Genomic DNA, 15,188 nt, shown 5'->3' with positions numbered 1-15,188 from the left:
ACCATACAAAAGATTCACACATTTAAAAAAAAAAAAAAATAGGTACCCTTAATATGTGGATGAAGTCTTTTTCTTGGTACACGCACTTTTACAAGTTGATTGTACTGAACTAAAAATCTAAAAATCCATCCAGTGTTTTTTTTTTTATCTCCTTTTATGTTTTACCCTCTCTGAAATCAAGCCGTTCGATTTTGTGACGACGCCCCTCCCATGATTGTTGATTGACAGCAGCGTTTCAACACAGACCCACCCTCGCTCGTGAGTGAGCTGTCAATCATACTCCGCGCGGACCAGCGCGGCCATTGTTGATGCTGGAGCACTGTCTATGAGCGTCTAAGTGATTGTTGTGTTCTGTTCTTGGGTGTAATAAGGAACACAGCAGTCATTTTGATGTTCCTGAATCCGAACCGCTGAAGACGCAGTGGCTGAGTTTTGTTTTCGAAGGGAATATTCCCCACGATCAACGTCAATGCTTTCATGTTTGCGCGAATCATTTCACACCAGACTGCTTTACAAACGAGGGTCAGTAACGTTATAAAGCTGGTTTTGTTAAGAAGCTGCTCCTGAAAAAAGGATCGGTACCAACTATTCGTGTTCCTGCTGAACCTCCAGAAGAAGAGGTGAGTGTAACGCTTTATTAACTTTTATATTAATATTATATTAATCTTTGAAAATCACTAGCACGCTTCACGATGAATGCAGGTTGATGAATGAAGGTTTATACTCAGGGTACATTATGGCATGTTTTCTATGTACGACGTTCTCAATATAATTCATAATCCCACGTTTAGAATGAACAACCCGTTATGGATATTGTGTTATTATTTCAAACGGTGTACGCACAGAACAGAGGGGCGGGGTGAGCAAAGCTCATTATCATTTAAAGACACATGCACTCAAACAGCGTGCTGAAAACAGAGCTGTTTTTGACCAGGGGCCCGTTCTTCATACGTCGCTAACTCAGTTAGCTGGATTTGATTGTTGGCGATTTGGCATGATCTTGGATTGTTTGGTTCTTCGACGCTCATCCCTGGACTTGCTGTCATAGCAACAGGTGCGCAATCTTAAACCTGCTAGAGAGCAGGCTTATTTCATGTAAACAGGATTAGACTGCGGCTTCATAAGCGGATCTGATACGGGAAGTCCAGCACAGCGCGATAGTGCACTTTCTGAGATATATATTTATTCTTGTGACTTGTGAGATTGTCGTTTACATTATTAATTTGTTATAAACGCACATTTATTTTTGACTTGTTGGAGTCGGGCTTTAACTACAGCACAAACTGTTTGCATTGCCCTAAGATCATTTACGAGTGGCTCTTTCCTTTACACTATTGGAGATGCGGAGAACTTGATGGAAAGTGCTGTCTGTCGTGTCATTCGGAGTTTACCTGGCGCTTTTAGGTTTAAAAAACATTTTTTTTGTATGTTTTTTTGTGGCATTTCCAAGCCACTGAAGACCCAATGTTGTAAAGCAGTTTTTTTTTTAAAGCATTTTTTATTTTATTTTTAGGCTATAATTTTTTTATGAAGATCATGCAATCATGACCATGCCGATTACAGTATATGTCACTCAGGCTTCACTAACGTGATTGGTACCATAGACTATAGGCTACCATAGACTGCCATCAAGGCCTCAATGAAGGGGATAATGTGAACAGAAAGGGGATTCACAATGTAAATGTGCAGCCCAGTTACTATTGTGATTCTTAATATTCCAGATTAGTAATATTATATAAAAAAAAATGTTGACTAAAATCTTCCATATCACAAATGTGAAAGCAAAATGGCCAGGATCTGTGCCTGACTTAAGCATTTTCAGAGATTCACATTTATGCATATTATTTGAAAGTGGTAAGAAAAGTTCCACACTTAAATATCAAGCTCACTGTATTACATACACTTATGCTGATCCTAACAGAACTGCATTTTTTCATAGGTGATTATGACATGTTCCTGCCTGCAGACAGGTGTTTTATGACCCCATTCCCTGACCCAAACCAGTTACAATGCAGCTCCAGGACAAGGGCACACAATGAAATGAACTTTGGCTAACTAAAGGGAAGATTTCAGTGTCTGAAAAGTCTGAGGGTTGCACAACTGACAGGGCCTGTGACATTGTTGCATGTGCCATATTGCACAACATTGCCACAAAAAAAAACAACACTTTTCATTAAATGTTTAATAAAAGACAAATATGAGTTTTGTAAAATGTAAATATTTTTACATTAACATAAGTTTATCAGTTTTCACTTTCACAAGTCAAAGCAATTCATCATTACTCAAGATTTAAAGGTGCATTGCACAAGTCTCTGAGTTTTTGCAGAACTATGCCCCCTTCTGGCAACACGCGAAACTGCAACCAGAGTTGTGCACGCGGTTATGTGGAGTTTGCGTTGGGGTTTGGGATGAACTAGAAGCCGGTCTCTTTGAATCCATCTTCTACTTTTGCAAAAATCGCTTGAGTTGTCTTCGCTGATGCGGATAATGGCGGCAAATACACAAACCTGCCAGACATAGCCAGGTGAGCGTGAACGCGCATGACGTCACGCCCAGTCGATTCCGTCCCGAATCCCTCTTATTTATTTTACTGTACAGGATTATAGAGGCAATCGCAGTGATCATAGAAGGGCTCATTCAGCCCATCAGGCAATTGTTTAAGCATGTATGGGTTAGAAAAATGGGTATTTTTAACATGAAAAGTTGCTTAATGCACCTTTAACAGTTGAAATGACTATATGGCCTTAATTTAATGCAGCAAAAATGATTTTACAGTGTAGGCTACTAAGATCTTTTCTTTTCTTTTTTTCTCAGCCTTTTTCTTGGTTGCTTTTATAATCAGACAACCATTTATCTAACAGTGCCTTTTATAAAAGAGACTATAATATAACTAAAAATTACCATTATGTAGAATATTTTTGTACTTCACTTTTATTTGTTCCCATGTTCTAGTGTGGTGACTCTGACATTAGTCACACAGCAGTCATGTTGATGTTCCTAAATCCGAACCGCTGAAGTCGGAGTGGCTGAGTTTGTTTTCGAAGGGAATATTCCCCATGATCAACGTCAATACTTTCATGTTTGCGTGAATCATTTCACACACCAGACTGCTTTACAAACGAGGGTCAGTATAAGCTCATTTTGCTAAGTAGCTGCTCCTGAAAAAAGGATCGGTATCAACTATTTGTGTTCCTGCTGCACCTCAAGAAGAAGAAGTGAGTGTAACGTTTTATTAACCTTTATATTAATCTTTGCAAATCGCTAGCACGCTTCACGATGAATGCAGCTAAGGTTTACACTCAGGGTACATTACGGCATGTTTTCTATGTACGACATCCTCAATATAATTCATAATCCCACGTTTATAATGAACAACGTGTTATGGTTTTTGTGTTATTGTGTTACAAAATGTATACGCACAGAACAGAGGGGCAGGGTGAGCAAAGCTCATTATCATTTAAAGACACATCCACCCCAGGAAACGACCTCAGAGTGAGGCAGCGAGGGGACCCTCACCATGTTCTACAAAGAGGGGTGGTGTGGCGCAATGGATAATGCCTTTGGTGTGAGAGACCCGGGTTCGAATCCACTGTAAGACACCAATGTGTCCCTGAGCAAGACACTTAACCCCTAGTTGCTCCAGAGGCGTGCGACCTCTGACATATAGGATACATTTGGATAAAAGCGTCAGCTAAATGAATAAATGTAAATGTAAATGTACAGCACCCCTCCACAACGACTGCCCTACTGTGGGGCTCTGCGGGTTTACCAAAGGACTGTACCTGGACTGTTGTTGACGGGCAGCCCTGCAGTGCCCTGGTGGATACGGGGTCCACCATTTGCTTGCTACGAAAAGGACTGTTGTCAGGAACGTCCGGTTCTCTTCTGGAGGACTGGACCCCCACCAATACCAAACTTCTCACCGTCACGGGTGTAAAGGACAGTAATGCCTGGAAAGAAGCCGTTGTCTGTGGTGGTGGGGATGAGCCAGACGAGCCACGAGTTCTGGCTCGCTTATATTAGAGATGAGTGCATTGTTGGCTTGGATTTGTTGGCCCTCTGGGGAGCACGTGTCGACGTGCCGGGGGCCGTCCTATGCCTAGGTAACGAGACTGTGCCGCTCCGATTGGGCCAGAGCCGTCTTGGAGGAGCTCCGCCCCCAACCGCCACACGAGAGCTGCAGAGACACGAGGGGAGCCCCAGGGGAATATTGCAGCTCAGACCAGTGCATCTCAGCCACTACCACTGCATGCTCCATCTGCCCCACGTCACCTGAAACTGTTGCTTCTGTTGAGGAGTTGGGGCAGCGACACAGTGAGCATCTGAGCGCACCGCAGCGGGAGCAGTTACAACGCCTATTGGGAGACTTTGTGGACATTTTTGCAGCCTGAGAGGAGGACTGTACCAGAACAGCTCTGGTGCAGCATCACATTGATACTGGCCCCGCTACCCCCATTCACTTATGCCCCCATTCACTTACGCCACACCAGGCGTAAGTGAACACCAGGCGCTGAGATATGGCCGGGTAAGTTGTTGGAAAGATACGGGTGAGTTTTCGGAAAGATACGGGTGAGTGCCCCCAATATCTTAAGTTAGGGAGTTGAAACTCGGTAAGTGTACTAACTGGTCCACGCGCAGTGGAATGGGCTCAGTCTCATCTCTCTAGCGCCACCAGGCGCCGAGATATGGTAGTGCACCACCCTTATTTTTGCCCCTATTGTGCTCAAGTATTGTGGGCATAGCAATTGGGCCGCAACTGGTCTATTGGACTTGGTCCAGTGTATGGATATGGATGGATGAGTTTTTGGAAAGATACGGGTGAGTGGCCCCCCCTGAGTTGAGCCCCCCAATATCTTGAGTTCCATAGGTCCACTTGTGCTGAATTGTACCATGAAACAGCTGAAAAATTCAAAAAGAGCACAGCGCCTGAAAATAGGTCTAATAGGTTAGCCAAACTTAGTCCAGGTCACGTTGGAAGTTACTGTGCTGGGGACTATTTTCAGGCGCTGCGGCATATCATTATGCCTGCTGCACTCATGGTATGGCAGCAAAGTTTCTTGATTATTACGCAGGAATGAAAGTATAGTTCCTAGCCATATCCGCCTAGAAAATCAAAACTTTTCATTTTCCGTCGGTCTTAGTACACAATGTCACTACAGAAGAGTCAAGTTTTAAATAGGAAAATTATCTAAACTCTTTGGTCATTTTTTTGAGAGATGCTAATGGTCTTGTCCGATTCAATGATCTATGCTAAGCTATGCTAAAAGTGGTACCGCCAGACCCGGAGATCGACTGAATGGAATCGAAAATGGTAAAACTCAACAGTTTAACTCTGGGGGAGTTGTAAAATGAGCCTATTTCCAAAAAAAGTGGAGTATCCCTTTAAACGTTAAAAGGATGACACGACATATTTTGCTTTCCTTGGGCACAGCAACCTTTTCACAAATTTATATGACTTGACCTCAAAGACAGACACAGGTAATCGCAAGTCGATCACTCTCATTCACTGTCTGTTTAGGCTTAAGTGCAAATCCACAAAGCCTCTGTACAAATCACCATGATAAAAAAACAGTCTTGTTATCCTTATTAACTTATTTAACATTCAACACACATGCACGAAGTTCAAAACAAGAAGGGTTTTGCCTTATAAAAAAAGAAAACATGCAAATATCGCGGTTGCTGCGGTTACTTGCATTCCTCTGCGGTTGGCTTGTCAGTAGTGCTGTACTACAATATTGTGGTTATCGCGACAGCCCTACTCAGGCACAGGGGGCGCAGCTTTCTTCATTACCTCACACAGACACACTAAACATTTCAAAAAAAATTAGCCTTTTCAAACCAGAGTCAGAGAATGATGGATAGACTCAAGAAGTGACCACATGTAGAATGCAACAGGACATTTCTAAATGGTTAGTTGATGAATTTTGGTGGCTTGTTATCTTCTAGTCAGTTATCTTCTCCTGTAGCTCAAACAGTATAGTGTTGGCGCTTGCAACGCTAAGGTCACGGGTACAGCAAAACAAATTCAACGCGCATGAGTGACCTGCCCCATAACAAATACAACAGTAGAAATGGCTGTTTGAAGACATGAAAATACTGTTTGATGTTCTTTCTTGCCCGGTGCACATTGTAGGATTTTGGACAGTACAGTAATCACTGTACAGTCTACATTTATGTCCATTATGTCATTACGTCCATATTATGTCCAAAATGTCATACCAAGTTTGTTAGATACATATCGTACAGTGTGATTTATAATCTTATAGAAATGCCAAAAATTGCAGTCTGTAGCAAGCATGACAAGCAGGTGTCAGAAACAGAAAGTTGCTCAGCGTTGTTGTTTTTACACTTTTCCATGAGCGCCACCTACTGTCAGAGACTGACACTGCATTTACTGACTTTTTTTGCATTGGTCTAAAACAGACAAATCTCATGTGAATTTTGTGCCAAACATTTGTGTTAATGTGAAAATGTCCTGTCGCTCATCGTGGCTGTTGGGAAACTAACTTAGAAAAAACATGTTTCTCAGCACATAAAGATGAGCTACTGTGATCTCAGACTGTGTTGATGTGGTTTCTCCACTGCATGGATCTTCATGTGTAGCTTCAGGTGACTTTTAAAAGAGAAACTCTTTCCACACTGATCACACGTGTGCGACTTCTCTCTGCTGTGGATCCTCTCATGTTTTTTCAGATATGATGAGTGACTGAATCTCTTGTCACAGTGTGAACACTTGTAAGGTTTTTCTCCAGTGTGGATCATCTCATGTCTTTTCAGATCTGCTGACTGACTGAATCTCTTGTCACAGTGTGAACACTTGTAAGGTTTTTCTCCAGTGTGGAACATCTCATGTTTTTTCAGATGTTCTGATCGACTGGAGCTCTTGTCACAGTGTGAACACTTGTAAGGTTTCTCTCCAGTGTGGATCCTCTCATGTGTTTTCAGAGATGATGACTGAGTGAATCTCTTGTCACAGTGTGAACACTTGTAAGGTTTTTCTCCAGTATGGATCCTCTCATGTGTTTTCAGATATGATGAGTCACTGAATCTCTTGTCACAGTGTGAACACTTGTAAGGTTTTTCTCCAGTGTGGATCCTCTCATGTGTTTTCAGATGTTCTGACTGACTGAATCTCTTGTCACAGTGTGAACACTTGTAAGGTGTTTCTCCAGTGTGGATTCTCTCATGTGTTTTCAGAGATGCTGACAGACTGAATCTCTTGTCACAGTGTGAACACTTGTAAGGTGTTTCTCCAGTGTGGATCCTCTTATGTGTTTTCAGAGTTGATGAGTGACTGAATCTCTTGTCACAATGTAAACACTTGTAAGGTTTTTCTCCAGTGTGAATTATCTGGTGCCGTTTTAAACTGCCTGCTGTAGTAAAAGTCTTCTCACACTCAAAGCACATGTACTCTCTCACACCAGTGTGAGTTTTCTTATGTCTATGTAAATATTGCAACCATGAAAAACTCTTTCCACACACAGAACATGAATGCGGCCTCTCCTTCATATGAACTGTCAGGTGTGACTTCAGGTCTGATAACCTAAGAAATGTTTTTCCACACTGATCACACATGAACGGCTTCTCTCCAGTGTGGATCCTCATGTGAATCTCAAGATTTTGTTTGGTTGTGAAGCTCTTTCCACACTGAGTGCAGGTGAAAGATTTCTTGGCTCTTCTTTTCTTTAAAAATGTATTTTTAGTCTTTGAGCGACTCAAATGTTTTTCTCCAGGTTCCTCCTCCACTTCACTCAGTTCTTCACTCTCCTCCTCCACTTCACTCAGTTCTTCACTCTCCTCCTCCACTTCACTCAGTTCTTCACTCTCCTCCTCCACTTCACTCAGTTCTTCTCTCTCCTCCTTCACTTCACTCAGTTCTTCACTCTCCTCCGTCACTTCACTCAGTTCTTCACTCTCCTCCTCCACTTCACTCAGTTCTTCACTCTCTTCCTTCACTTCACTCAGTTCTTCAGTCTCCTCCTTCACTTCACTCAGTTCTTCACTCTCCTCCTCCACTTCCATCAGTTCTTCACTCTCCTCCTTCACTTCACTCAGTTCTTCACTCTCCTCCTTCACTTCACTCAGTTCTTCACTCTCCTTCACTTCACTCAGTTCTTCACTCTCCTTGCTCTCTTCCATCAGGTCTGACAGGAAAGAAAAAATATATTAAATTTCATTTCATTCATTACCACTTTATGACGTCAAAGGGCATGAAACCCTGCCTCCACAGAAGATGATCAACGCCTGCTTCAACACTGCCGGTTTAGCCCCGCCGTGTACTCACGTGTACTGACGAGTGTCAGTTGAAACTCATATGGAAAACTGTAATCCAATTATAGCAGTGGGCATTTACTTCCAAGTCTTCAATACGGCACACCCATAAAAACCGAGCGTTTCAGGAGCTAGGCTCAAAACCAGGGTAGAAAATTGCATATTACTTATTCAGAAACACAAACTCTGTGAGAAATAACACAAGCGTTCAGCATTCAAGTGGAGTGGATTGTTTATTTTTAATTGTTTAGTTATTATTATTTGTAATATGTGACGTCATTTCACAACCGTTGCAGTGTCTGTAGAAACTTCAAAAGCTCAAAGTGTAAATTGGCCGCAGCTTTAACTAGATTTAAATTAACTATTTTTATTAGCATTATCTGTGTCCTCCTGTACGTTTCACTCAACACAGTTACTCCTGACATGATTTCCTCCTTACACAAACAGAAAATAAAAATGGACAATTCTTAAAATTGTGACACTCAGGAAGTAACATCATCTGGGCTCTTTCTACTGCATGATAGGAAGACAAGAAAATATTCTCAATCCAATAGGCTTGTTTGAGATGCTTTGCCTGAATTGTGCGAGACTAGGTGCTGGAGTGAGAGGAGGAGTGAAGAAAGTTCAGGCGAGACGGACAGATCTCTCTTCTCTTCTAGTAGTGGATTTGACACCTGTGAGATCAGGCGGATATCTAGGGATTGACGCTCGTTCATAGTGTTGCTAATAAACTGGATCTAATTTAAGTTAGACACATTTCTAACCAGCATGCATCTCGCGCTGATCACCGGTGATTGGTTCTGCGCAGATTTTGCACATCTCAAACAAGCCTACAGTCTCAGTTTTTACACAATCTGTACCGCGTTGATCTAGGGGTGTGCGATATACATCGTTTGTGATAATATCATAATTGTTGTTTAAACGATATGCAAAATCTTATTATCGAGTAATCAATCAAAATGCTGAATCAATTGTTCAGGAATTGACGGCGCGCAAGGCTGCACACGTGACACGTGCATTCAGAGCGTGCGGTGCTTGACAGAAGTTAAAATGAGCAAAGAAACTGTCAAGTCAAGTCAAGTCAAGTATATTTGTATAGCGCTTTTCACAATGCAGATTGTATCAAAGCAGCTTCACAGTATTAAATTAAAATGATACAACAAGGTTTGTTTCTAGTGGAATTTATTGATAAAATCAAATTAGATATCCCCAGAATATCCCCAACTGAGCAAGCCAAAGGCAACAGTGGCAAGGAACCGAAAAACTCCATCAAGTGACCTACTGGTGTCCTAAAACTCCATCAGGTGACCCAATGGAGAAAAAAAAACCTTGGGAGAACCCAGGCTCAGTCGGGGGCCAGTTCTCCCCTGGCGTTTATTAACTAGAGGCCGGATTGTAATTTGAACTGTAAGATTAAAAATATTATATGAATGCCTGGCTGAAGAGATGCGACTTTAATCTAGTTTTAAACTGGGAGAGCGAGTCTGAGCAACGAACACTATCAGGAAGGCTATTCCAGAGTTTTGGAGCTAAATGTGAAAATGCTCTCCCTCCTTTGGTGGTTCTGGATATCCTAGGTATGACCAAAAGCCTTGAATTAAGTGATCTTAAAGAGCGCGATGGATTATAGGGCGATAGAAGATCCGTTAAATAGACTGGAGCTAAGCCGTTTAGGGCTTTATAAGTAAGTAGCAATACCTTGTAATTAATACGGAACTTTATAGGTAACCAATGCAGTGATGATAAAATCGGTGTTATATGATCATATTTTCTTGATCTAGTAAGCACTCTAGCGGCGGCATTCTGGACTAACTGTCGCTTGTTTATTGAGGATGCAGGACAACCAGCTAATAAAGCATTACAGTAATCTAGTCTCGAGGTCATGAATGCATGAACTAACTTTTCTGCATCAGAAACTGATAGCATATTACGTAGCTTAGCAATGTTTCTAAGGTGGAAAAAGGCGTTTTTTGTAACATATGAAATATGATTTTTGAAAGACAGGTTGCAATCGAGTATAACACCCAGGTCTTTTACTGTAGAGGATAAAGTAACAGGACATCCTACTATATTAAAGTTGTATTGCGAGAGGTTTTGTGGGCGTTTTTTTGAACCGATAAGTAGTACCTCTGTTTTGTCTGGATTTAATAAAAGAAAATTTCGCGTCATCCAATCTTTTATATCTTTAACACACTCTGTCAATTTGGATAATTTAGCGTTTTCATCTGGCCGTGATGAAATATATATTTGAGTGTCATCAGCATAACAATGGAAACTAATTCCATGTTTCCTTATAATATTTCCAAGTGGCAGCATATATACTGAGAATAATAGAGGGCCTAACACAGATCCCTGCGGCACTCCATAGTTTACTGGAGTTATGATCGATTTTTCTCCATTTAAATAGACAAAATGGTAGCGGTCAGATAAGTATGATCTGAACCAGCTTAATGCTTGTCCTTGAACACCAGTATAATTTTGTAGTCGATCTAAGAGTATTGTGTGATCTATAGTATCGAACGCAGCACTAAGATCAAGTAAAACTAGTATTGAGATACAGCCTTGGTCAGAAGCTAAAAGTAAATCATTTGTGATTTTAACGAGCGCAGTTTCAGTGCTATGGTGCGGCCTGAATCCTGACTGAAACTTTTCATAGATATCATTTTCTTGCAAGAAAGAACACAATTGAGCGGACACCACTTTTTCTAATATTTTAGACATAAATGGAAGATTTGAAATGGGTCTATAATTTGCTAGGTTATTATGATCTAATTGTGGTTTCTTAATGAGAGGTTTTATAACTGCCAGTTTAAATGTTCTTGGAACATGACCTAAAGATAAAGACGAGTTAATAAAAACTGTGAGAGAAGAAGATATTCAAACACCAGCAAACTCACAATCCACGCTAGATTTAATTCCTAGACGTGGGTCGTCATCACTTGCATGGAGGTGGTTTGGTTTTGAAAGGTCAGATGTTAGTCAAAAGACGCCGATCTGCAAAATGTGCCGAAAGTCGGTTACAGTCAAAAGCAGCTCGACGACCAATCTCTTTCACCATCTTCCAACTACCCATCGCACTGAATATGAGGATTATGAAAAGCTTCGTGTGTCAGCCGAACACTACGCGCCTGCAGCTGACAGGGTAAAATAAAATAAAAAACACACGCAACAAACTTTGGCCGATTCATTTACCAAGAAAGTTCCTTACGACAGAAAAAGCGACAGATGCCAAGATGGTGAACGTGATTTTACCAAGTACCACATGTTGATCCAGGAACAACTTTCCAATCAACCAATCAGATTTGAGGAACAAGTTTACTTTTTTTGACAAGTTTAGGCTTAGAACCAGGGTGAGGTGCTTCAACATCAGTGTCATTCACCTATCATTTCCCTCTGATTTTAGGGAAAAGTTATGGGTAGGGTTAGGTTTAGGGGTAGGGATAGGGTAAGGACTAAATTTTGGGACAGGAAAGTTATTCCAGGTAGAGGTCTTCACAGTGAACCCGAGACCCGTCGACCCGGGACCCGACCCAGGACCTGTACGGGTTCGGGTCTATATTTTAAATGATCAGCCAGGTCCGGGTCGGGTCCGAATCTATTACTTTGGGTCCCGGGTCTGTTTAACATTGTGTGTAATACCCGTGCGATCGGAGTCATCAGATCAGACTCGGAGAAAACCCGGTCGTGATTAGACACTGCTTGTGTTTTTTTGTAACTTGCAACTTGTAAAATTAGGACACTCAAAATTGCGTTAAAAAGCATATTTTAGGTTGATCCAGCTAGCGCGCATGTGCAGTCTCAAGCGCGTGTCATGTTTCTATGGCAACCAGTTACCAGAGCTTCAGTGAGGGACCGCCAAACCACGCTTTAGATTTTACAATATAAATTAACAACCGTCTTGTTTAATCTTAAAGTTTTAGTGCTCAGATTCAGACTCGATGCAGAGCAGAGAGCACGGAGATGATAGCAAATAAATAACGTCAGCGGCCATGGCACTGAACGAGCAATCGTTATTATAGTTCAAAAGGGCAAACAGTCAAAGTTATTATGCGAGTTAACTCGAGTCAGAATGTAAGTTACATGTGCAAAGTTGCATTTGTCATCCGTCACCGTGACATCAAGTGGAATTTTGAAGCTGAAATAATGAGTGGATTAAGCTTGGACTTGGAATAACGAGAGGAATAACATGAATAACTTTCTTGTCGGAGGATTGTAATGCATGATCACAGCCAGTTAGGTAATGTTCAGTCAGGTAATGTTCGGCTCCTTAAATTAAGACAAAAAGTTGTATTTTTCACAACAGGTTTATTTACTTGTAATAGCAGTTTAAGGTGGAATATGTGACCATCGGGTCCAGTCGGGTCTGTGTCTTCCCAGCAGTTTCGGGTCCAGCTTTGAAATAATAGACGGGTCCGGTTAGGCATTTCTCGGATCTGCACGGGTCCGGGTCCAGCTTTTGAAATAATAGACGGGTCCGGGACGGTTCGTTGTAGCACATTACGGGTCTCTTTCGGGTTCGGGCACGAATTTTTGGACCCGTGAAGACCTCTAATTCCAGGATCAACAAAATATGTTGATCCAGGAACATGTCTTACTTGGCAAAATCATGGTGACCATGGCAAGATATAACAAACGCTGTCACCAATTACATTGCCAGAGACATGGTGCCAATTCAAGCGGTTGAGAGAGACGGTTTTAAGCCGCTTTTAAAGACGTTAGACCCAAGATACAGTGTGTATCTTGGGTCTAACGTCTTTAAAAGCTGTTTAAAAGCTTAAAAGTTTAAAATAACTGCCTGGACGAAAATACTTCAGTGAAACAGCGCCGCCTAAATTGTATGAATCATGTTGCCAGACTCTTGTGCATGAAGTGCAGAAGGTTTTACATTTTGCCACAACCACTGATTTGTGGACAAGCAGAACGTCAGAGCCATACCTCTCCCTGACAACTCCAAAGCTACTGTCTGCAGACATCTTACTTTCCAGATGACCACACAGGCGACATAATTGCTCAAGGTCTAAAAGATGCGCTGGCATCATCATAGTTTTTGCCCGAAGATTGCATGGTTTGCATGACAACAGACAGCAGGGCTAACGTTGTCAGTGCACTACAGATTAACAACTGGCAGCGGCTTCCTTGTTTTGGCCACAGGCTTCATATTGCCATTGGTAAGCAATTTTAGTGCTTCTGTGAAATTAAATTTACGTAAAACAGAAGTCATTCATACCTTCACAATTTGAATGTTCAATGGACTCAAAATGTTTTAAGTCTATCTTGTGTTTTATTTTAAATGTTTTCCAGAGAGGAGCATGCGGGACCCTAGAATAGACAGAGCCATTGGAGTTTGCAAGAAAATTTCCAGCAGCTGGAAAAAACAAGAGCAGCTGAAGCTTCCTCAACACAAACTGATCACAGAGTCACCAACAAGATGGGGCTCACTCAAGACAGTGCATGATTGAGAGGTTTCTTGAGCAAGAAAAGACCATTCGTCGTGTTTTAACTGCAGACAAAAAGCACAGGCACCTTGTGCCAACATGGCGAGATGTTGAGGTGCTGTAGGCAGTAAGCAAAGCACTTGGTCCTCTGCTAGAATTTACAGATGCTCTGTCAGGTGAGCAACTTGTAACAGTTTCTTACTTAAAACCTGTCTTGTCCTTGTTCAACACTGAAGTTCTGACGGTGAAGTCTGATGACACAGAGCAAACCAAAAAAAAAAAAAAAAAAAAAAAATCCAACAAACCATTTTGGAGTACCTGAACACCAAGAGTTGGTGAGTTTGCCATCCACACTTGACCCACGGTTCAAAAACCGCTATAACAACGATGACAGGATCAAAAGCACTGGGACAGCAGTGACTGCAGAACTCACAGCTAAGGTGACAGAGGAAGCCAGGCCCATCAACAGCTTCTTCTCAGGCTACAACAGCGGGACCTGAAGCAGGTGACGCCACTGAGCCAGCAAACAAGACAAAACAGTATTTGGGCTCAAAAGAGTACAATGTATACATAATGAGCCATTCATTCAGGTGTGTCACTGAGCCACAAGAAAGAATGCAAGAGCAATATATATATATATATATATATATATATATATATATATATATATATATATATATATATATAACATTGGTTCACAGTTGGAAACACAGTTGTTTTTTTCACAAAGTGTGCTTGCAAATTGTATAATAAACAAGGTAAACATTTCTAGTAATTGTGCAGTTAATTCTCATACTGTATTTTCAGACAGTTTTGGAATATATTCTCTACCCAAATGTGTCACTAATAAAACACAATAAAAATAATTTAAAGAGAAGGCTTATATTGACCTTTTAAGATTTTGTTTACATCTATCCTTGTATATATATTTTTGCTATTTTATTAAAAAGGTTATACAATTACAACAAGTAAAATTTTAACAATATTTCCAGTGTAATCTTTCTTTGTAAAAACTTAATTCATTCATTCACACACAGATTCATATTTAAACAGTCTTTTTGCGTGTACAGACACTTGCGATTAGAACAAAGTAAATTTAGAACTGACCTATTCCTCAGCTGGATACGTTGCTCCTCGAAATTAAACTTCCAGCACTTCTGAGGTAAATTTTCCAGGATTATTATTAATATAGTATTATTCCTCACAGCGTCGTGAAGTACATGAGTCTGAAAGTGAACTGTGAAAAGTGTGTTATCCAGCTGATATGGGGGCGTTTCACAGGTTTGCAGGATTGCCTCAGATCATTTGCGTTTGAATAGCGCGCGCTCTCCGTGGGCGGGGTCACATTAAAACTTGATGAGATTAATTTTTTTTATAGAAATTACTTCATTTAATGAAGAGAATTCAAGCTTCATGCCTGTGTGTCTGTATGCCTGTTTGACTGAGTATTCGCTGAGTTATGGTTCATTTTCGGAAGCGTTT

The 15,188-nt window shown here is 41.1% G+C and overlaps 1 protein-coding gene across 2 annotated transcripts in view; it reads right to left on the bottom strand.

Annotated features, from left to right (window-relative positions):
* Positions 1–80: 80 nt before the first annotated feature.
* Positions 81–15,188, bottom strand: part of LOC311302063 (uncharacterized protein) — an 89,526-nt gene continuing 74,418 nt past the window's right edge. For both annotated transcript variants that reach the window (XM_084427627.1, XM_084427628.1), the window contains exon 3: positions 81–8,144. In XM_084427627.1, the coding sequence (XP_084283753.1) occupies positions 6,544–8,144 (1,601 nt within the window). In that variant the 3' untranslated portion in view covers positions 81–6,543. The remainder of the gene's footprint in view (positions 8,145–15,188) is intronic.

The sequence above is a fragment of the Rutilus rutilus genome (assembly GCF_951802725.1).
Source record: "Rutilus rutilus genome assembly, chromosome: 1".
Taxonomy (NCBI): domain Eukaryota; kingdom Metazoa; phylum Chordata; class Actinopteri; order Cypriniformes; family Leuciscidae; genus Rutilus; species Rutilus rutilus.
This window is presented reverse-complemented; position numbering and strand designations above follow the sequence as displayed.